Here is a 21,843-nt window from a genome sequence, read left to right on the forward strand (position 1 = left end):
CTGTTCAGAAAAGCATTAGATAAGCTTATGTAGGATAAGTTCATCAATGGCTGTTAACGAAGATGGTCAGGGACACAACTCCATGCACTGGGTGTGCCTAGCCTCTGACTCCCAGAAGATGGGACTGGACCACCGGGGATGGATCATTCAATAGATTGCCCTTCTCTGTTCACTCCCTGTGAAGCATCAGGCACTGACCACTGTGGGAAGACCGAATGCTGGGCTAGATGGGCCATTGGTCTGACTCAGTATGGCCGTTTTTATGTTCTTTTGAAAACCGTACTGTAAAAATCATGGACCTTCGCGGTCCCTTCTAACCTTGCGTTTCTCTGATCATATGATTCTATGACATGCCTGTTAGGACAGCTACCAAGGGGATGGGAGATTGGTTTTGGCATCCATGGATAACAATTCTGGGATTCTTGAGGTCATCAGTTAAAGTGACCCTGCTTAGTTCTGTCTGAAAGGAGGAAGAGACGTGATGAAGTGAGAATTTTCTGTATAATTTTTATGAATGATATGCACAGCAGTGACCTACTTGCCTAGGGATTACTAGCCAGGGGGTGCAAAAGGGTTAAAAAAACTGCTCAAGCAGCATAGGAGGAAACATGAAGCGGCTGGGTTGGTATGAAGGGGTCGTTAAAGAGGATCCAGAAAGACAGTGGGTATGTCTACGCGGCAAAATAATACACATAGCAGGAAGCCTCTGAGCTTGGATCTACAGACTCGGGCTCATGGGGTTCATGATGCGGTGCTAAAAATAGCCATACTGATGGTCCAGCTCTGGCTGAAGCTCAGGCTCTGAGACCTACGTGCCACCCCAGGATTCAGATCCTGAGCTCCAGCCTGAGCAGGAAAGTACACGGCTGTTTTTAGTGCTGTAATGTGAGCCCTGCGAGCCCGAGTCTGCAGACCCAGGCTCCCTGTCAGATTTTATTTCTGCAGTGTAGATGTACTCAAGGACACCCCCTCAGTCAGCTCAAACAGCCTTTTATGCCCCTAAATCTGTCTTTGTTCCCCAGTCTCCTTAAACAGGTAACACCAGTCACTGCTCTTACTGAAGGGGGACAAAGCCTCAAACGCTGGATATCTGCATAATCAGCCTTGGAATTTGGCATTAATGACTCCCTGCTGATAGCAAATTCCACAGGAAACCTATTCCCCCACCCACCAGCCAGGAACACACAAATACATGACACACTGATACAAAGGTGTGTGAATATTCTATGGGCCGATATAATCTGGCGTATCTCAGTGACATTTTCATGCTTTCAAGGGCTAGTTCAAATATGCAGGTAAAATTCATAATATTAAAGTTTGTTCAGGGAGGGTAGGTGTCCTAATGGCTAGCATATCTGGTTTCTCATCTCTTGCCCCAAAGTGGGGTGGATGTAGAGATGCCTACCCCTGCCTTTAGGCCACAGGCATCACGATAGCTTTGGCCCATCTTCGGGTTAGCTCTCAAGCGGGGCATGGTAGGGGGGCCTAAGACCTCCCTCTGTACTGGGTTCCAGCCCAGGACCGTGGGGGAATAAACATCAGAGTATAAGAATCGGCCACTCTGAGCTGCTTCCTACCTCTCTCTTTCAGCTCGGGACATGGTCCCCTAGAGTCCAAACAATCTGGACCTGAACAGAGTTCAGATGAGCAGAGCCTCGCAGGGCCTGCCAGTTCACAGGAAAGGGCAGGGTTTGGTGACGGCACTGCAGATGGGACTCACCAGTATCGTGGTTCCCTCCTAGGTTCAACTTTCCGTGTGGCATTTCAGGAGAAGGACCTGGCTTCCCTCCAGCCTGTTCACTCTACTCCATTTCCTCACTGCTCTTGGCTGGGCCGCAGGTTCTTCCCATACCAGCACTGGGGTATGATCTCGGGTGTGGGGGCCTGAGGGCCAAGTTTCGGGTCTGGAGGGAGTGGGATGACAAGGAGGCCCTATTGTCCCTTCCAAGCTTTGGGAAGGTTGACATGATATACCTGGGTCGACTTCTTCCTTCTGGGTTACTGGACCTCAGAATCAGTCTCCCCCACCTGTTTTACCACCTTGGCAGGGCCTTGCCATCAGGCCAGAAGCTTGGATTTAACTGTCAGCAGTAGAAGTATTGCTCGGTCTCCAGGTTGGAGCTCTCAGAGACAGGCCTTGCTGTTGACCTGCTCCTCATTGTGTTGAGCCATTTGCAGGTTTTCCCTCACAAGTGCCCCTAGGGTCTTCAGTTTCTTTCTTGACGGTATAACTTAGTTGTTCTGGAGTTCTGCCCTTCCCACATCCCACGGAGGAGATCCAGGATTCCTTATGACTGCCTCCTATGCAGTAATTCAAATGGGGAGAAACCTGTGTATCCCTGGGGAACCTCGCAGGCAGTGAGCAGGATAGGTGGGGTGGTCACAAGTCAGTGGATTGAACTATCACAACTCTTTAATGGTTTGTTAAACTGTTCCACCACGCTGTCGGTTTGGTGGTGCTATACTGACGTCTTCCAGGACTTGACCCATATCAAGTTGCGAAATTCGTTCACTACTGTGAGGTGACGTTTGTCACTTGCTCTGTCAATAATTCCTTGCAGGTCCCTACTCAGGCAAATACTTTTATGAGCTTACTGGCAAAGACAACTGCCATTTCTGACCAGAGGGGAATGGCCCCAGGGTCTCTGGTGGTACAATCCAGGATCACCAATGTATATTTGTACCTGGCTGCAGACATTTTCATCGGGCCCACCAGTTGGACACCTATCCATAAGAGCTTAAGAATGGCCATACTGGATCAGACCAATGGTCCATCTAGCCCAGTATCCTGTCTTCTGACAGGGCCCAATGCCAGATGCTTCCTAGGAAATGGACACAACAGGGCAATCATCCAGTGATCATTCCCCTGTTCCCCAATCCCAGCACCTGCCAATCAGAGGGACCCCTGCAGTGGGAAGTAGTACCGGGGGGGCCTTTGAGATCTTTTTCTGGCTCACCCACTGGCACCTGGGGCACGAGGCACAATAATCCCGTACCTCTGGGGTGGATGCCTGGCCAGTAGAACTCCATGGTCACTCTGTTGAGTGTCTGTTGAGTCAGCAGTGTGCCCTTGTTGCCAGGAAGGCCAATGGCATTTTGGGATGTATAAGTTGGGGCATAGCCAGCAGATCGAGGGACGTGATCATCCCCCTCTATTCGACATTGGTGAGGCCTCATCTGGAGTACTGTGTCCAGTTTTGGGCCCCACACTACAAGAAGGATGTGGATAAATTGGAGAGTCCAGCGAAGGGCAACAAAAATGATTAGGGGTCTGGAACACATGACTCATGAGGAGAGGCTGAGGGAACTGGGATTGTTTAGGCTGCAGAAGAGAAGAATGAGGGGGGATTTGATAGCTGCTTTCAACTACCTGAGAGGTGGTTCCAGAGAGGATGGTTCTAGACTATTCTCAGTGGTAGAAGAGGACAGGACAAGGAGTAATGGTCTCAAGTTGCAGTGGGGGAGGTTTAGGTTGGATATTAGGAAAAACTTTTTCACTAGGAGGGTGATGAAATACTGGAATGCGTTACCAAGGGAGGTGGTAGAATCTCCTTCCTTAGAAGTTTTTAAGGTCAGGCTTGACGAAGCCCTGGCTGGGATGATTTAATTGGGGATTGGTCCTGCTTTGAGCAGGGGGTTGGACTAGATGACCTCCTGAGGTCCCTTCCAACCCTGAGATTCTGTGATTCTTCTCTGTCCCCAAGAGCCCCGGCACAGCACTGCATGGGCCCATTGAAGCACCTCCTCTTTGGAAATTCATTGGTACCGAAGCTGCATTTGACCAGCCCTTGTCTCAGCGTGGTTCATCACCCGATATGATCTTTCCTCTAGCAGTTCAAAATAGGGCCACTATTTCAGCTGCTGTGGGTCTAACATTTTGTCATCCACATGGGTGAGACATTCATAAACCTGACTCAGGGTTGGGTCCCTCCTTTGCTCTCCCACAATGTTTATTTGCTAGACAGCAGGTCCAGGTTCAGAGGTGGAAGCAGGCCCCTATTCCTCCAGTTAAGTTCAGGTGAAAAGTCATTTTCCAATGAGGGTGGTCCTTCTCCTGGATCTTTGGCCTCCAGGGGAGCTGTCTCCTCATGGCACCTCCTCTTGGCTTCCATGGCCATCTACTGTCCTCCTGGTTCTTCCATTCCGCGCTTTAGTCCCTCTACAGATGCTCCAGGCCATCCGTGGACGTCCTCCCTGAAAAACTTCCAGTCATGCTGAAGTATGACCATATAGGCCAGGTCTTTGGCTACTCTGGCCTGTACTGGCTTGGTGTGGTCTTGCACAGTGAGTTGCACCAGTCTAATCGGACAGGGTTGTATGTCCCCGTGGATACACTGGAGGTAGATCATGCATCTAGATTCTCCTCCCAACCCCACCAACCACTCCCTGACTAAAGTCTGGCTGCAGCCAGAGTCTATCAGTCCTTGTACTTTTACTCCATTCACTAGCAAGGGGACTAATGTTTTCCCTGGGCCCCTTTTCTGAGCCCAGTTATCTGCTCTCTAGGCCTGCCCATAATTATAGTCCATGAATGGGCAGTCCCATCTGAAATGGCCTGGCTGCTCACATGCAACTAGCCCCCATGGGAAAAGGAGGTTTCACCATTAATTCTCCTGAGTGGGATGGCCCCATCTAATGAGGCTGCTCTGTTTGACCTAAATGGCTCTTGGCTAGCTGAGGGTGGGCTTCCAGGCTCCTCTATAGGCCTTTTTATCCCCCTCTACCAGGATTCAGTACCCAAATCCCCCTGGATAGCTTCAGTGAGGTGTGGGTCAGTGGTACTTGGGGCCCCAGGGCTGTACAAGACTAGCTTTTGGTATTTCAGCTATGGACCCAAGGGACATCAGGTAGCTCTCCACCATAGCAAAAGCCTCTTCCAAGGTCTCTAGTTGATGTCTCATAGAATCATAGAAGATCAGGGTTGGAAGAGACCTCAAAAGGTCATCTAGTCCAACCCCCTGCTCAAAGCAGGACCAATCTCCCACTCAAGCTCCCGCCCAGAGTTCAAAAGAGCAGAGCCCCGTGGGGTCTGCTGGTTGTGAGAAAAGTGGGTGCGGGGTTTGGAGACAGCACTGCCTGTGGGCCTCACCAACATCATGCTTCCATCCCAGCTCCAACCTTCCAAGTGGCTTTTCAGGAGAAAGATCTGTTTTCCTTTCAGCCCCCCCATTTTCTTTTTAACCAGCTCTTCCAGCTGAGGCATGCTTCACAAGCTGTGGGGGGCAGGGCTACCTGTGCCCAGTAATGTCCTTTAACCCCATCAGGCCCAGTGTGGGAATTGTGTACCCCATCACAGTTAAATACAATAGTATCAAGTTATGCCTGTGTTCATCATATCTGTCTGCCATTACATTGTTCACTCTATTCATGTATTCTAACCCTTCCCCCACCTGGTGTGTGTCTTGTCTGTATAGATCAGGGGTCTCAAACTCAAATGACCACGAGGGCCACACGAGGACTAGTATGTTGGCCCAAGGGCCGCACAGCTGACCATCCCCCCCGCTGCCCTGCCCCCACTCCACCCCTTCTGTTAGGCCCCACCCCTTCCCTGCCTCTTCCCACCCCTTCCCTGCCCCCATTCCAACCCCTCCCCACATTTCCCGGCCAATGGGAGCTTTGGGGGAGGTACCTGGAGGAGCGGCCAGGGCAACATAGAGACCCCTGTGGCCCCCCCGCCCCAGGTCCTGGCCGCTTTCCGGAGCGGCGCAGGGGCAGGGCAGGCAGGCAGGGAGCCTGCCCTGCCCCTCGTGTGCGCCAGGCCGGAGCTGCTCTAGGTAAATGCTGGGAGGGGGCAGGGGGACCGTGGGGAGCTGGCAGGCCGCAGAAAATAATCCATGCAGCCCATGGGCCGCATGTTTGAGACCCCTGATATACATTGTAAGTTCCTCAGGGCATGGACAATCTCATACTCTGTTTATACAGTGCCTAGGGGACCAATTTTTTATTCGCCCTTAGGCATTACTGTAATAAACCTGATTGATTATATAAACTGTCCTGCTGCTTGGATCCCAGGAAGCTGGCCTCGGGATGCTTAAAAATGAGTGGCGAGTAAAACCATGGACTGTTCTTTGTGACAAGTATCCCACAGATTCAGCTGATCTCTCTTGTTTTTGTTCTCTTATACAGGGTTTCCAGTTCCCAAACCTGATGTGATCTCCCGGCTGGAACGAGGGGAAGAGCCATGGGTCCCAGATCTCCAGGGCTCTGAGGAAAAAGAGCTCCAGAAAGGTGCCAAGACAGGTGAGGCATCCGTTAAACCGACTCAGAAACTGTCCATGAATGAAGGAAACATTTGGGATTCCGTACAAAGATCTTGCGACTTCTCCAAATTCAGATTTGTTCCCAGCAGGTGTGGCATCCTCATGGCAGATGTCACTCATGATTTCCCGCCTCTCCTGACTGACATAAGGCTGTAGCTCCCTCCTTAATATTCCTTCTTCCTGAATGGGCTGTGGACTGAGAATTGACCCTCTTCTCTCTGTCCTCCAGGGAAGGGCTTGGGGGGAGTGTGGGGGAGGGAAGAACGGTGGAAATTAAATTCTGTGTTGTTTGGTCTCTCCAGCACTTATTTGAGCTTGTTCCCACCTTTTCCCATTCCTCTCTCTGATGTTTCCTTTTTCCCTAGCACAGGGAGTGACCTATGTCTGGATTCTCTCTCTGTCTTTCCAGGAGATGGGATGGTGAGTGAGAACAAGGAGTATTCCCAGCAGGAAGATGCTGAGCAAGTTGAACCGCATGGGACATTAGCAGGAAGATCCACAGGGAAAGTTTCTTGGAGTTGTGCAAAGGCAAAAGCCTGTGAGAGTCAGCATAGGCCAGAGAAAAGCTTCCGTAGTGGCTCAGACCTTATTCGACATGAAAGAATTAATATAGGAAAGAGACCTTACACATGCTCTGAGTGTGGGAAAAGCTTTAGTCAGAGCTCAACCCTTATCACACATCACAGAGTTCACACTGGAGAGAGGCCGTACACATGCCCTGAATGTGGGAAAAGCTTCAGTCACGGCTCAGCCCTGATCACACATCAGAGAATCCACACTGGAGAGACACCCTTCACATGCCCTGAATGTGGGAAAAGCTTCAATCACAGTTCAAACCTCATCAAACATCGGAGAATCCACACAGGAGAGACACCGTACACGTGCTCTGAGTGTGGGAGAAGTTTCTGTCGGAGTTCAGCCCTTATCACACATCAGCGAATCCACACAGGTGAGACACCCTACTCGTGCTCTGAGTGCAGGAAAAGCTTCAGTGAGAGTTCAGATCTTATTAGGCATTGGATAATCCACACAGGAGAGAAACCCTACACATGCCCTGAGTGTGGGAAAAGCTTCAACCACAGCTCAAACCTGATCACACATCGGCGAATCCACACTGGAGAGATGCCCTACACCTGCCTTGAGTGCGGGAAAAGCTTCAGCCAGAGCTCACACCTTATCACACATCGGCGAATCCACACGGGAGAGCGACCCTACACGTGCTCTGAGTGTGGGAAAAGCTTCTGTCGAAGCTCAAACCTCATCACACATCAGAGAATCCATGTAGGGAAGACACTTTCCTCATGCTCTGAGTGTGGGAAAAGCTTCCGTCGGAGCTCAGCCCTTATTAGTCATCAGCGAATCCATAGAGGAGTGACAAACTACACATGCCCTGAGTGCGGGAAAAGCTTCAACCGGAGCTCACACCTCATTACACACTGGAGAATCCACACGGGAGAGAAACCCTACACATGCTCTGAGTGCGGGAAAAGCTTCAATCGGAACTCAAACCTGATCACACATCAGAGAGTCCACACAGGAGAAACACCCTACACATGCTCTGAGTGCGGGAAAAGCTTTAGTCAGAGCTCAACCCTCATCACACATCAGAGGATCCACACAGGAGAGAGACCCTTCACCTGCCCTGAGTGCGGGAAGAGTTTTAGTCAGAGCTCAACTTTCATCAAACATAAGAGAATCCACATAGGTGAGTAACGCCATAAATGTCTTGATTAGGGCTGGTCAAAGAATTTTTGTAAAATACATTAGCGAATTACCACAAAGTTTGCACAAGTTTTCTTCAGTGTGGTGTCTCAGCTCCACGTGAGTTGCCTGCCTCTATTTTGCTCCTCCCCCTTCTTTGGGGTGATTTTCCTAATCCTTTATATCAACTCCGTTGTCTTTGGGAGTGTCCTCCTCCTGCCAGAAATATCCATCAGCTCCAGGTGCGGGAGATGGGGTTGACTTTGATTAGCTACACTGAGGTAAAAGTTACCTGTGCCTTGTCTCCACTGGGATTGTACATGGAGGTAGCTGCTCAGTTTAGCAATCTTCTTGTAACAACAAAAGTACATTTTCAGTGCAGTCATAACCCAAGTAGAGTGGCTGGGGTTAGCTTTCCCCTTGACCTGAGCTCACCTCCATCGTTTTTCCTAGTTTAGATAAACCCCGAGGATCACGTTGATACCATTCCCCCATTACAAAGTGATTGATAGTCACCGTGTTCCCCCTTGGGGACAGATTGTCTCAATCCCAGTTGTTCTCACCTTGCTCAGGGTTGTGCTGGACAGAAGTATTTTTTCTACAATTTTCCTCAATTAAAATAGATTGAAATAGAACAAAGAGCAGGAGTAGGAGGGGCGTGAAATGTGTCATTTGCAAATTGGATACAATTAACTTAGGTTTGAATAGAGACTGGGAATGGTTGATTCATTATAAAAAAAGAAAAGGAGTACTTGTGGCACCTTAGAGACTAACCAATTTATTTGAGCATGAGCTTTAGTCTCTAAGGTGCCACAAGTACTCCTTTTCTTTTTGCGAATACAGACTAACACGGCTGTTCCTCTGAAACCTGTCATTATAAAAAGTAACCTATTTCCCCTTGTTTATTTCCCCCCCCCCCCACTGTTCCTCAGACGTTCTTGTTAAACCCTGGATTTGTGCTGGAAATGGCCCACCTTGATTATCATACACATTGTAAGGAGAGTGATCACTTTAGATAAGCTGTTACCAGCAGGAGAGTGGGGTGGGGGGAAAGAAAACCTTTTGTAGTGATAAACACCCATTTTTTCATGGTCTGTGTGTATAAAAACATCTTTTGTATTTTCCACAGTATGCATCCGATGAAGTGAGCTGTAGCTCACAAAAGTTTATGCTCAAATAAATTGGTTAGTCTCTAAGGTGCCACAAGTACTCCTTTTCATTTCAGCCTCTGTGACACCTGAAGGAGATGGGGTGAGTCAAAGGGATTCCCACCTTCCCCATCACTTTCACAATCCCCTCTCACCCCAGCAGCATTAGCTTCTGTGTGAGCCACAATAGAGTTTATCCTCCCCACGTTTTACCCCTGCACCTCCCAGTGTGTTACATGATGCCGTATTCTGAGTGCTCTCTGTGCTTAGGTATCACACTTTGAACCTAAATCAGACTCGCTGGGGCTAGAGATGAAAGTGTCACAGACCTAGAAGGGGGATTTGAATAGATCCCAAACACAGAGTAATCATTCTGTGCTTTCATCTGTGCTTCCATCTATTGGCAAAGCTGCTTCTGGGCTTTTTCCTGCTGAGTTGGGATTGTTTGCAGATGGGAAGATTGGCTGCTTTTTCCCCTTGTGGTGAAGCAAATCTTTTGTACAGAACATGACATTAATAATGAGGTGGCACAGCGTGAAGAAAGTTTGAATGGACCAGAGGAGAACGCAATGGGAGAATCTGTTTTGATTTATCAGATATAACCAGCTCTTGAAATTCATTTTATATGAAACTAAAGGTGTTTTAAAGCCCTCTGTGTTGTGAGTTTTTCTCTTTCCTGAAGATGGTTTGGTCTCACAATTAGATATTACCTTTGTTTGACGGAATGTACCTCTGACTTACTGAGGATTTTGGGACAAATGACCATTTGGTACAACAGTAATTTCTTTCATTTGTGGCAGTGTATATATTATTAATATTGGCTAACACTACAGAAGTTACAGACTTTCTCTTTCCTAATCCCATCTGTATTGTAGTAACCAGGGATAGCACAACACTAAGAAGCTATTGTATTTAAGTGTATCTTACAAGCTTCTTGTATCTTAGTTTTCGCTAAGCTTGTATTGGGATGCTGGCTACAGTAGTGCTATGCGAACGCCTGTTCTCACTTTCAGGTGACATTGTAAATAAGAAGCAGGCAGTATTGTCTCCTGCAAACATAAACAAACTTGTTCGTTTGAGCAATTAGCTGAACAAGAAGAAGGACTGAGTGGACTTGCAGCCTCTAAAATTTTACATTGTTTTATTTTTGAATGCAGGTTTTTTTGTACATAATTCTACATTTGTAAGTTCAACTTTCATGATAAACTGATTTCACTACAGTATTTGTATTAGGTGAATTGAAAAATACTTTTTCTTTTGTTTTTTTACAGTGCAAATATTTGTAATCAAAAATAAATATAAAGTGACCACTGTACACTTTGTATTCTGTGTTGTAACTGAAATCAATATATTTGAAAATGTAGAAAACATCCAAAATATTTAAATAAATGGTATTCTATTAATGTTTAACAGTGCGATTAATCGTGATTAATTTTGTTAATCGTGTGATTAATTTTTTTAATCGCTTGACAGCCCTAATGTTTACACTTCATTTGCCAGAGTTTATGCTCCTTTCTATTTTCCTCACTAGGATTTAACTTCCATTTTTTAAAGGATGCCTTTTTGCCTCTCACTGCTTCTTTTACTTTGTTGTTTAGCCATGGTGGCACTTTTCTGGTTCTCTTACTATGTTTTTTAATTTGGGGTATACATTTCAGTTGAGCCTCTATTATGGTGTCTTTAAAATGTTTCCATGCAGATTGCAGGGATTTCACTTTTTGCGTTGTACCTTTTAATTTCTGTTTAACTTTCTCATTTTTGTGTAGTTCCCCTTTCTGAAATTAAATGCTACAGTGCTGGGCTGCTGTGGTGTTTTAATTATATTATGGTCACTATTACCAAGCGGTCTAGCTATATTCCCCTCTTGGACCAGATCCTGTGCTCCACTTAGGACTAAATCAAGAATTGCATCTCCTCTTGTAGGTTCCAGGACTAGCTGCTCCAAGAAGCAGTCATCTAAGGTACCAAGAAACATTATCCCATCCTGCATCCTGTCCTGAGGTGACATATACCCAGTCAATATGGCGGTAGTTAAAATCCCCCATTATTATTGAGTTTTTTATTTTTATAGCCTCTCTCATCTCCCTGAGCATTTCACAGTCACTATCACTATCCTGATCAGGTGATCAGTAATATATCCCTACCGCTATATTCTTATTATTAGAGCATGGAATTACTATCCAGAGAGATTGTATGACACAGTTCAGTTCATTTAAGATTTTTATTTCATTTGATTCTACGCCTTCTTTCACATATAGAGCCACTCCCTCACCAGCACGACCTGGTCTGTCCTTCCGATATACTTTGTACCCTGGTATTACTATGTCCGATTGATTTTCCTCATTCCACCAAGTTTCTGTGATGCCTATTATATCAATATCCTCATTTAATACGAGGCACTCTAGTTCACCCATCTTATTATTTAGACTCCGAGCATTGGTATGTAAGCACTTTAAAAACTTGTCACTTTTCAGCTGTCTGCCATTACATGATGTAATTGAATGGGACTTTTTTAATTTGACTTTCTCATCAGATCCTACCTGTATTTTGTCTTCCATTCTCTCCTCCTTTACTAGGACATAATCTCCATTAATAGATCCTCCCCTAAGGGATGTCTCTGTCCGAACCACGTGCTCCTCCGCACTTGTCAGCTTTCCCCCTGCCCTTGGTTTAAAAACTGCTCTACGACCTTTTTAATGTTAAGTGCCAGCAGTCTGGTTCCATTTTGGGTTAGGTGAAGCCCATCCTTCCTGTATAGGCTCCCCCTTCCCCAAAAGTTTCCCTAGTTCCTAATAAATCTAAACCCCTCCTGCCTACACCATTATCTCCATCCACACATTGAGAGCCTGTAGTTCTGCCTGTCTAACTGGCCTTGCGCATGGAACTGGAAGCATTTCAGAGAATGCTACCATAGAGGTCCTGGACTTCAATCTCTTACCTAGCAGCCTAAATTTGGCCTCCAGGACCTCTCTCCTCTCCTTTCCCATGTCACTGGTACCTACATGTACCACAACCACCGACTCCTCCCCAGCACTAAAGTCTATCTAGATGTCTCGAGAGATCCGCAATCTTTGCACCAGGCAGGCAAGTCACCATGCGTTTCTCCCAGTCATTGCAAACCTAGCTATCTATGTTTCTGATGATCAGACTGCCCATTACTAATACCTGTCCCTTCCTAATATCTGGAGTTCCCTCCACCAGAAAGATATCCTCAGTGCGAGAGGTGGGATACTTCCAGTGGACTCCTGGGACCCCTGTCAAGCGGGGCCATATCTACACTGCAATGCAATGGGACCCAGAACCTGGATCTCGGATAAATCCAGCTTGGGCCCTGCAGGGTCCTCGGTCTGAGCCCTGGGTTAGTGCAACTGCAGTGTAGATACAAGGGGGATTAAGCTTGAGCCTGGGCTCAAGACCAGGTTTATGTTGCAGTGTAGACATAACCCAGAGACAAATGAACTCATGGAAATGGAAGGCACCTGTGTTAGTGGAGAACAGAGCACTACATGGGGCTTATTTGGAGGAAATGAGGATTGACAGAAAAATAATGCATATGATAAGATTTTGTAATCTTTGAATACGTTTGTTGTTACCAGTAATAATGGAATTAAACATGATGTTAATTATTACAGATTAAGAGACTGATTATGTGATAACCAGAATTATATTGTAAAACTGCAAATTATACTGGTTTTCTTCCCTTTTTTTTTTTGCATCAGTATTATAGGAAACGGTAACTAATACTCAAAAATTTATTTGATGTAATTCAGCCGCTTTGGATTAAGCAGTGCTGAACTAAAATCTCACTCCAAAGGGGTTGAGAGAAGTAGCATATAGGACAATAGACACCCAATATTGACTTTAATTATTTCTATTTCAAATTGAATTTATGTTGATCAGCTTCAAAATAAAGTTTCTGTGAAGAGGAAAGTTCCTGAGGGAGACAAGTTGTGTAACCGTCTCCCCGTCAGACTGTAACAGTCACTGCAATGTGAGCTGGGGTGTGCGGGACTCGAGTTGCAGGCTCAGTTCACACTGGAGAGTCCACTCTGAACGGTGACCCTCGGTTGAGAATGTCAAGACCTGAGTCTCACACCAGCGCTCACTTGCCCACCGTGCAAGGCGCAGACCAGGTCACATCAGCCTCTCCCAGGCTTCCTCGCGCTCTCCCAGCTGTAGCCTCTTCAGCCCTTTGTTCCTTGTGTCCCACAGCGCTTTATCAGAAGTTGTCTCCCCCAACAATACAGCCAGTCAAGCTGTGTTTTGGGTCTGCAAGCTGCCAGCCACTGGAGCCAGCAACCTGGGTGAGGCCCCATTCGAAGTATTTGCCCTGCTTGTATTTTCACTCCTGTTTCATGCAGTGGGCAGAACATCTGTGAGATGCTGGTGGCAGTTTCTGAGCTGGTGAAGGCTCCTGTCGCAGGAAGAGGATACATGTCAACTGGCTGATGCTGCTCATGACTCTTGGAAAAGCTGCTGATGCCCCCTGTGTAGTCCAGCACCTGTGGAGAAGGGCCACAGGCACAGACGGGTGGGATCACGTTGTCGTGCAGACCTGGGAGGACCAGCAGTGGCTCCAGAACTTTCATATGCAGAAAGTGATGTTTCTGGAGCTTTATGAGCAGCTTGCCCTGACTCTGCAGTGTCAGAAGACATGCAAGAAGGGGGTGAAGTTGGTCCAGAAGCGGGATGCTATAACTGTCTGGAAGTAGTCTACTCCTGACTGCTGCAGGTCCACTGCTAACTAGTTTTGTTTTGGCAAATTAACTGTGGGGGCAGAGATTTCTGAGACAATCAGGCATGTGATTTCCCCAAAGATGGGGAGCATAAACAGTGTCAAGAACAAAGTTAAGAACATAAGAATGATCATACTGACTCAGACCAGTATCCTGTCTTCCTACAGTGGTTGGTGAAAATGCTTCAGAGTGGTGAACAGAACAGGGAAATTTATTGAGTGATCCATCCCCTGTCATCTCATCCCATCTTTCGGCAGTCACAGGTTTAGGGATACCCAGAGCTTGGGGTTGCATCCCTGACCATCTTGGCTCATAGCCATTGATGGTCCTATGGTCCATCAACTTATCTAATTACTTTTTGAACCCAGTTATAGTTTTGGCTGTGTGTTGGGTGAGGAAGTACAGCAGAACCCTGTTTATCCGATCGAATAGGGACCAGGGCCAGATCGGATAATTAAAAAAACTGGATAATTCAGAGACTAGATAAGTGTGATGCTGCATTGCCACCAGTGCCCACAGAACAGAGCACCCGAGGACCTATGTACACTGGTTGTGCAGTTAATACACAGAGCCGGATAATGGAGGGTCGGATAAACGGGCTTCTACTGTATTTGGTTTGTTTTAGACTTGCTGCCTATTAATTTAATTGGGTGACTCCTGGCTCTTGTGTTTATGTCTAGGGGTAAATAACACTTCCTTACTCACTTTCTCCACACCATTCATGATTTTACAGACCGCTATCATGTACCTCCTTAGTCATCTCTTTTCCAACCTGAACAGTCCCTGTCATTTTTCTCTCTCCTAATACGGAAACTGTTCCATATACTTAATAATTGTTATTTCCCTTCTCTGTACCCTTTCCATTTCTAATATTTCTTTTTTGAGATGGGGAACCAGAACTGCACACAATATTCAAGGTGTTGGTGTTCCATGGATTTATACAGTGGCATTGTGATATTTACTATCTTTTTATCTATACCTTTCCTAATAGTTCCTAACATTCTGTTAGTGTTTTTGACTGCTGCTGAATGTTGAGTGAATGTCCTCAGAGAACTATCCACAATCACGCAAAGATCTCTTTCTTGAGTGGTAACAGCTAATTTAAACCTAGTCATTTTGTATGTATAGTTTGGATTATGTTTTCCAGTGTGCATTACTTTGCATTTATCAACTTTGAATTTCATCTGCCATTCCGTTGCCCAGACACCCAGTTTTGTGAGATGCCTTTGTAACTCTTCACAGTCTGCTTTGGACTTAACTATCTTGAGTAAATTTGGTATCTTCTGCAAACTTTGCCATCTCACTCTTAACCCCTTTTTCCAAATTATTTATGAATATGTTGAAGAACACTGGTCCCAGTTCAGATCGCTGTGGGATCCGGCTGTTTACCTCTGTCCATTGTGAAAACTGACCATTTATTCCTACCCTTTCTCCCTATCTTTTAATCTGATCCACAAGAGGACCTTCCCTCTTATCCCATGACTGCCTAATTTGCTTAAGAGCCTTTGGAGAGGGACCTTATCAAAGGTTTCAGAGTAACAGCCGTGTTAGTCTGTATTTGCAAAAAGAAAAGGAGTACTTGTGGCACCTTAGAGACTAACCAATTTATCTGAGCATAAGCTTTCGTGAGCTACAGCTCACTTCATCGGATGCATACTGTGGAAAGTGTAGAAGACCATTTTATACACACAAGGCATGAAAAAATACCTCCCCCCACCCCACTCTCCTCCTAAAATGATAAGCTATTACCAGCAGGAGAGTGGGGTGGGGGGAGGTATTTTTTCATGCCTTGTGTGTATAAAAAGGTCTTCTACACTTTCCACAGTATGCATCCGATGAAGTGAGCTGTAGCTCACGAAAGCTTATGCTCAGATAAATTGGTTAGTCTCTAAGGTGCCACAAGTACTCCTTTTCTTTTTGCGACCTTATCAAAGACTTTCTGAAAGTTCAAGTAAACTATATCTACTGGCTCACCCTTGTCCACATGTTTCTTGACTCCCTCAAAGAATTCTAATAAATGAGACCTGGTTTCCATTTAGAAAAACCGTGTTGACTCTTCGTCAACAAATTGTGTTCATCTACCAGTCTGATCATTCTGTTCTTTACTGTAGTTGCAATGAATTTGCTTAGTACCCAGAGGCCTCCCTGCCCTTGAGGACTCCCCTTCCACTCTCCTGTCTGGCAGAGTCCTCATAACCCCGACAAGGCTGGACCCATGATTCCTGGGGGGCTCGACCCCCAACCCTGCTGTGATCACCTAGGACAGGGGCTAGGGTGTCCCCTCTCTGGGGTACTCTCTCTGCACTGGGCACTTCCCTGACCCACTGATCATTTCATACAATTTAAAGCAAATACAAGTTGTTTAACAACTAATTTAAAGAAAGAACAAGGAAAAATGGGAAAGGTTAAAGGAAACACATCACCTCGCCCTGTAGCAGGGAACATCACAAACAGTGTCTCTAGACATCAGGGCAGTTCACAGTCTGTTCCTTGTAGGTCCCAGGCCTCCTTCTCCGGCCCTGGCTGTGCTGCAGGGATGCTGCGAGTTGGACACGTGCAATGGTGGCGGCCACACCCCTCCAGGCTTTGGGTGGTGGGACCCTTCTTCCCACCGTCAGCCTTGGGTTAAGATCCCCCTCCCAGTCTGGCCTGCAAGGACGCTTGGCTGGGGGTGTCTTTCTGCGCTGGGCCCATTGCCCAAGGTCCCCCCTTGGCTGGCCCCAGTTGCTCACCACACCTGGCTCTGTGGCTGCAGCTCTGCGCCCAGCACAGGATCTGCTCCCCCTGGGCTACGTCTGTGACTCTGTTGGCTGGCACGGCTCCACTCCCCAGCTCAGCTCGGGCCCCTGCTTTCTCCTTAGCTCGGCCCCACTCTGTCTGTCTGACCCAGGCAATTCCAGCTCACAGGGAGGAGGGGACCCCCCTGGCCTCCTGACTCCCTGGTTAGCCTGCCCGCCCTGTCATTCAGGCTGACCTGGAGCACTGGCCTCTCCCCTTTTGGTAGTGGGAGCTCGCCCGCCAAACACCCCCACTGAATGCTAGTAAGGGGACAAGCCTTTACATTGGTGGAGTGAAACTACATTGACAGCGGCTAACAAGAAAAGGAGACCAATTCGGGGAATCAGAAGGGTAGATAAGACAGATTTGTAAACTGTTATGCGGCTTTATGTGGACAGGTGGCTGAGGAAGGATTCTTTTAAACACTAAAAATGCGTATGGCCATTGTAACTTGAGGGGTGTATGTAAAATATTTCCCCGAGTCCACGCTCCTCTGGTAGCTGAATACATCAAGTCAGACAGGGCAGAGCAGCCAGGCCAGGGCGCTGGGACGCGCTGGGCCTTTGAGAAGGCAGCCCTGGGAAGCCGGTGCTGAAACGTACCATCCTGGGAGAGGGGAAAATGCCCCCCTGCCCCTGCCCCTCTCTGGCGGTGCCCCTGCCCCATGCTCACCCCGGCTCCTGCCCCCGCCCCGCCCCAGCTCTTTGCCCCTCCTGGGACCTGGTCTGCCCCCGCCCAGACTCTGCCCGCCCGGGGGGGCCGGGGAGGGGCTGGAGCCGCGGAAAGGCGGGGCCGGGAGGCGGGAGCGGGCGGGCGGCGCTGGGGAGAACAAAGGGCCGAGCAGGTCCCAGCCGCCCCAGGCTGGGGGTGGGACGTTGCAGGGCGCTGCTGCCTCCCTCCGCCGGGAGCCCGGGCTGAGCAGCTGCCGCTCCACGCGGCCGGGCCACGGGGAGACCTTCGGGGCCGCGGCTGCTGCGCCCGGCCGGAGCGGGCTTCCCCCGCGGGGCTGGGCCTCGCCCCGGGCCGGAGACCAGGTAACCGAGGGGCCGGGCCGGGGTCTGCTCCCGCGCTGGGCCTGCGCCGGCCGGGGCTGCCCCGGGACAGGGCGGAGAGAGCGTGTGAGCTGCGCTGGATTTGCCCAGCTCGGTGCAGCCAGGACCTTCCGGGGGGAGGGAGGAGCCGGGGCCCGCACGGTGGGGGGTGAAATCCCCTCTGGTGTCACCTCTTCCCCCGCCCGGCCCGACACAACCCTCCCGGCTCGGCCCCGCTGCTCCGGCGTGAGCCATGGGGAGTAAAACCCCCGTCGCTTCCCCTTCGCCTCCCGCGACGGAGTCCTCCGCTCTCGGCCACGGCGTGTGCCGCTTTCTCTGCCCGGCCCCGCTGCTCCCCCGGCCCCTTCAGCCAGACCCCACTGCCCACCCGCGGGGCCTCCCGGCTCCTCCTCGCTCCCTGCTCCCAGGAAGGCAGCAGGGCCCAGGGCTCCCCGCCGCCCCGTGGCTGTCAGGCAAGGGGGACCCATCGCCTTGCGCTGCGCTGTTCGTTGTACGTGGCCGGATAAGGGCCTGGTGGGGCACTGGCCTCGGGAGCATCTCGGAGCAGCGGGGTGCAGCATCCCAGACCTCGTCTCCCCCGGCGTCCCCTGCAGGCCGCCGGCCGGCTTGGGGGGAATTCCGTGGTCGGCCGCCTGGCCGAGGCCAAAGTCCCAGTGAGCCCTGCCGGGGTATTAGAGTCCCCCCAGGAAGCAGTCTGCTTCCCCGGCTCGGGCTTCGGCCCCAGCTCCCGGCCCTGGACATTCAGCCCTTTGGTCAGGCTCCCAAACGAGGCCTGTCCCCTTTTGGGGTTTACACCATTTTCCCTGTTGCCAGGGGAACCCAGGCCCAGCCATTGCCCCAGGTTCCAGCCTGGGGACCCTCGACACAGCGGCCACGTACTGCTCGCTCCAGGCCGTCACTGCTGTTTCCCTGGGCCTCTTCCTACGGGGCCCTTCCATCTGCAGCCCTGTCGCAGGGGCGCCCTCCTCCGCTTCTTCTCTCGCACCGGGCCAGGGAAGAGCCCCCTTGCTTTACTCCTTCAGTCCAGCCAGGGACTGAGCTGCTGTGCCCGCCGCTCCTTTTCTCTGAGCCTCCTGGCCTCTGAGTGGCTGCTTCTGGGAGGCCTGGGTCGGCCCTAGAGAGGCCCAGAGGACCCACCTTTGCCGTTCCCTGGGGCGGGATGTAGTAGGATCGTGGGGGTCTGCTGTAGGGAGCTGCAAAGGCCAGGTACATCCCATCACAAATCCCCTTAAACGTGCCCACTTTCCCCTCCAATTCTTTAATATCAATAAGTCTGCTCAGATGTTGGTGTTTTTCACTTGTATTAGGAAATGTTTCGTTTTTGCCCCATTTGCTCCTCAGTTCTAAAATATTGCTGCAAAATTCCTGAATGTTTTGCCCCATTTTCTCTCTCGTTATCGATGATTTATTATCCCCTGAGTTTTCCCCCATCTAATCATTTGATATTAACATCAAATCTCCTCAGATGTCATTTTCTTAAATTCCTAAATATTGATTAATATAAAATCCTTGTACGTTTTTCTCTTTCTCTCCCTAATGATCAAATATTGATATGAAGTCCACTCAGATTTTACCTCTTTATCTTGTATCAACTATTGATATAAAATCCCTCAGACTTTTCCACTTTCATCTAATTTGTGACAAATTCCTCATATTTGCTCCTTTTTCTTTTTAATTACTGAACACTGATGTCACATTTCGGATTTTAGCATTTCCCATAAATTATTGAATTAAAAAAATCCTCTTAGGCTTTGAGGTGTTCTCCATATTGTTCAGACCCTTCTCCTGTTTGGAGGGAACTTGTTGCCTTGAGTCATTCTCCATAGTGGAGGTTGCAGAGGGGTTAAATTCCCCAGTGATCAACTTTCCGCTCACATTTGAGAACCATTTGTTTTCCCCTTTGTCTCCATTAAAATCCACAGGGTTGCTGATCAGGGTGACTTGCCCCACTTCAGATTCACATCCCAGGCAGGGCTTCACACCATCTGGGCCTCACACTGTCCAGTTTCAGAGTAGCCGCTGTGTTAGTCTGTATCTGCAAAAAGAAAAGGAGTACTTGTGGCACCTTAGAGACTAACAAAGGTTCCACAAGTACTCCTTTTCTTTTTACACTATCCAGTGTCTCCCAGACCCTGACTGACTTTTCCTTTCCCCAGACAGTGTGAGACATTAACTCCCCTCAGGGGGCTGCTCTGTGTGTGGGTGGGTCCCTGTTCCCCTGGGCTGCGCCCAGAGTGGCTGAGACGCTCCATCCTCCTGTACTAACTCCTCACGTTCCGATAGCTGCTTTCACCAGAAGGGTCCCCAGAGCCCGTGGTGAACGGTCCCTATGAGGGGTCTCTTCCTGCAGTGCTGAGACCCAGCCACCTCTGGGGTGGGTCCATGGTGGCCATTATTAGCCAGTGATAGAGCAGGAAGTTTATTGAATTGTCTGGCTCCTCCACCCCCTCCCGTCTCCTGTTAAAGCAGCATTGCCCAGGGCTGTGTGAATGGCCGGTCGGGGCAGTGATAACTTTCTCTCCATTGATCAAATACTAATATAAAATCGCCACAAATTTTGTTTCTCTCCCCTTCAGAACTGTAGGATGTTCAGGGTTTGGAGGGACAATAGTTACTCTGAGCCCTTGCCCCAGAAGTAGGGGAGGAGGGAAGGCCTGAAACCTCCCCTCCCCGGGGTGTGGTTAAACAGATTTTGGCATCCTCCCTCCAGTGTCACATTTCTGGTCTCATTGACTCCAGAGTTGCTGCAAGGAAGGAAAAGGAGTGGCTCTGGATTAACATAGGAGCCGATAAGATCCGGGAAGTGGTGTCCTTAGCTGCTGTCACCAGAGGGCTCTGGCTGTTGCTAAGGGAGGGGAGGCTGCTCTCTCTGTCTCTCTTTACTCAAGATATCAGGGTTGAGTTTCTCAGGTGGGATGGTGCTGCCTCCCCTGTGCTCTGGGAGCCCAGGCTGAGCCGCTACTGCTCCTCAGCAGGGTCTGTGCTGTGGAGAGACCTTCATGAAAGGCTCCTCCCTGCCCAGCCCATTCGGGGACTTCCTCTAGTGGCTGGAACTAGCCCCCTAAGGCAGCCCCAGGCTCGGCCAACTCTAACTGCTGAGCCAGAGGCTCCAGGTGACTGAGAGAGACCGGGGGATGGTCAGAAAAGTGACTCTGCACAAATGTCACCAGGAGCCTGGGATCTCCCAGCCCCTGGGAATCTGCTACTTGTTGTTAATGCACCTGTGGGCGGGATTCGAGCTGCCTTAACAGCACTGAGCCATTGATCTCCTGCCAGGATCTGCCCAGTGGCAAAACTGGGGATTGAGGAGGGGAAGAGACCAGCTCCGTGAGGTTCCCCTTTGCGTGTTTGGGGTGTGGAGGTGCCAGGCAGGGAAGGGTCAGGGAAGGACAGAGATTGAGGGAGAGACAGTGTGAGTTAGGAGCAGTCGGGAAATTGGCCGGCGGGGGGGAAGAAGAGCTTGAAATCCCCTGTGATTTTGCCACTTCCCTCTGAAAGATTTATAAAATCCTCTCCTGATTCCGTCACATTTCTCTGTAATTATCAAATATGGATATAAAATCTATGTCAATATTTCAGTCTTTTCTCTCAAATTATTTATAATTTCTCCATTCAGCTTTTGTCCCATTTTCTCTCTAATTCTCCGGTGTCAATTTAAAATCTCCTCAGATTTGGGGTGTTTCAGAGATTCATAGATACTAAGGTCAGAAGGGACCGTTATGATCATCTAGTCCGACCTCCTGCACAACGCAGGCCACAGAATCTCACCCACCCACTCCGCAAAAAACCTCTTACCTATGTCTGAGCTATTGAAGTCCTCAAATTGTGGTTTAAAGACTTCAAGGAGCAGAGAATCCTCCAGCAAGTGACCCGTGCCCCATGCTACAGAGGAAGGCGAAAAACCTCCAGGGCTTCTTCCAATCTGCCCTGGAGGAAAATTCCTTCCCGACCCCAAATATGGCAATCAGCTAAACCCTGAGCATATGGGCAAGATTCACCAGCCAGATCCTACAGAAAGTTCTTTCCTGGGTAACTCAGATCCCACCCCATCTGACATCCCATCACAGGCCATTAGGCCTATTTACCATGAATATTTAAAGATCAATTAATTGCCAAAATCATGTTATGCCATCATACCATCTCCTCCATGAATTTATCGAGTTTAATC

General features: G+C 49.0%; 1 protein-coding gene across 5 annotated transcripts in view; it reads left to right on the forward strand.

Moving 5' to 3' along the window:
* Positions 1 to 21,843, forward strand: part of LOC142068328 (uncharacterized) — a 105,981-nt gene that overhangs the window by 72,759 nt on the left and 11,379 nt on the right. For 3 of the 5 annotated variants that reach the window (XR_012664469.1, XM_075118181.1, XM_075118179.1), the window contains 3 exons: positions 1,743 to 1,862; positions 6,127 to 6,240; positions 6,670 to 7,965. Coding sequence is in view for 4 of the 5 variants with exons in the window: in XM_075118179.1 (XP_074974280.1) it covers positions 1,743 to 1,862; positions 6,127 to 6,240; positions 6,670 to 7,965 (1,530 nt within the window). In the remaining variant the exon portion in view is untranslated. The remainder of the gene's footprint in view (positions 1 to 1,742; positions 1,863 to 6,126; positions 6,241 to 6,669; positions 7,966 to 21,843) is intronic. The other 2 variants (XM_075118182.1, XM_075118180.1) reach the window with 1 other exon arrangement.

The sequence above is a fragment of the Caretta caretta genome, chromosome 11 (genome assembly GCF_965140235.1).
Source record: "Caretta caretta isolate rCarCar2 chromosome 11, rCarCar1.hap1, whole genome shotgun sequence".
Classification (NCBI taxonomy): domain Eukaryota; kingdom Metazoa; phylum Chordata; order Testudines; family Cheloniidae; genus Caretta; species Caretta caretta.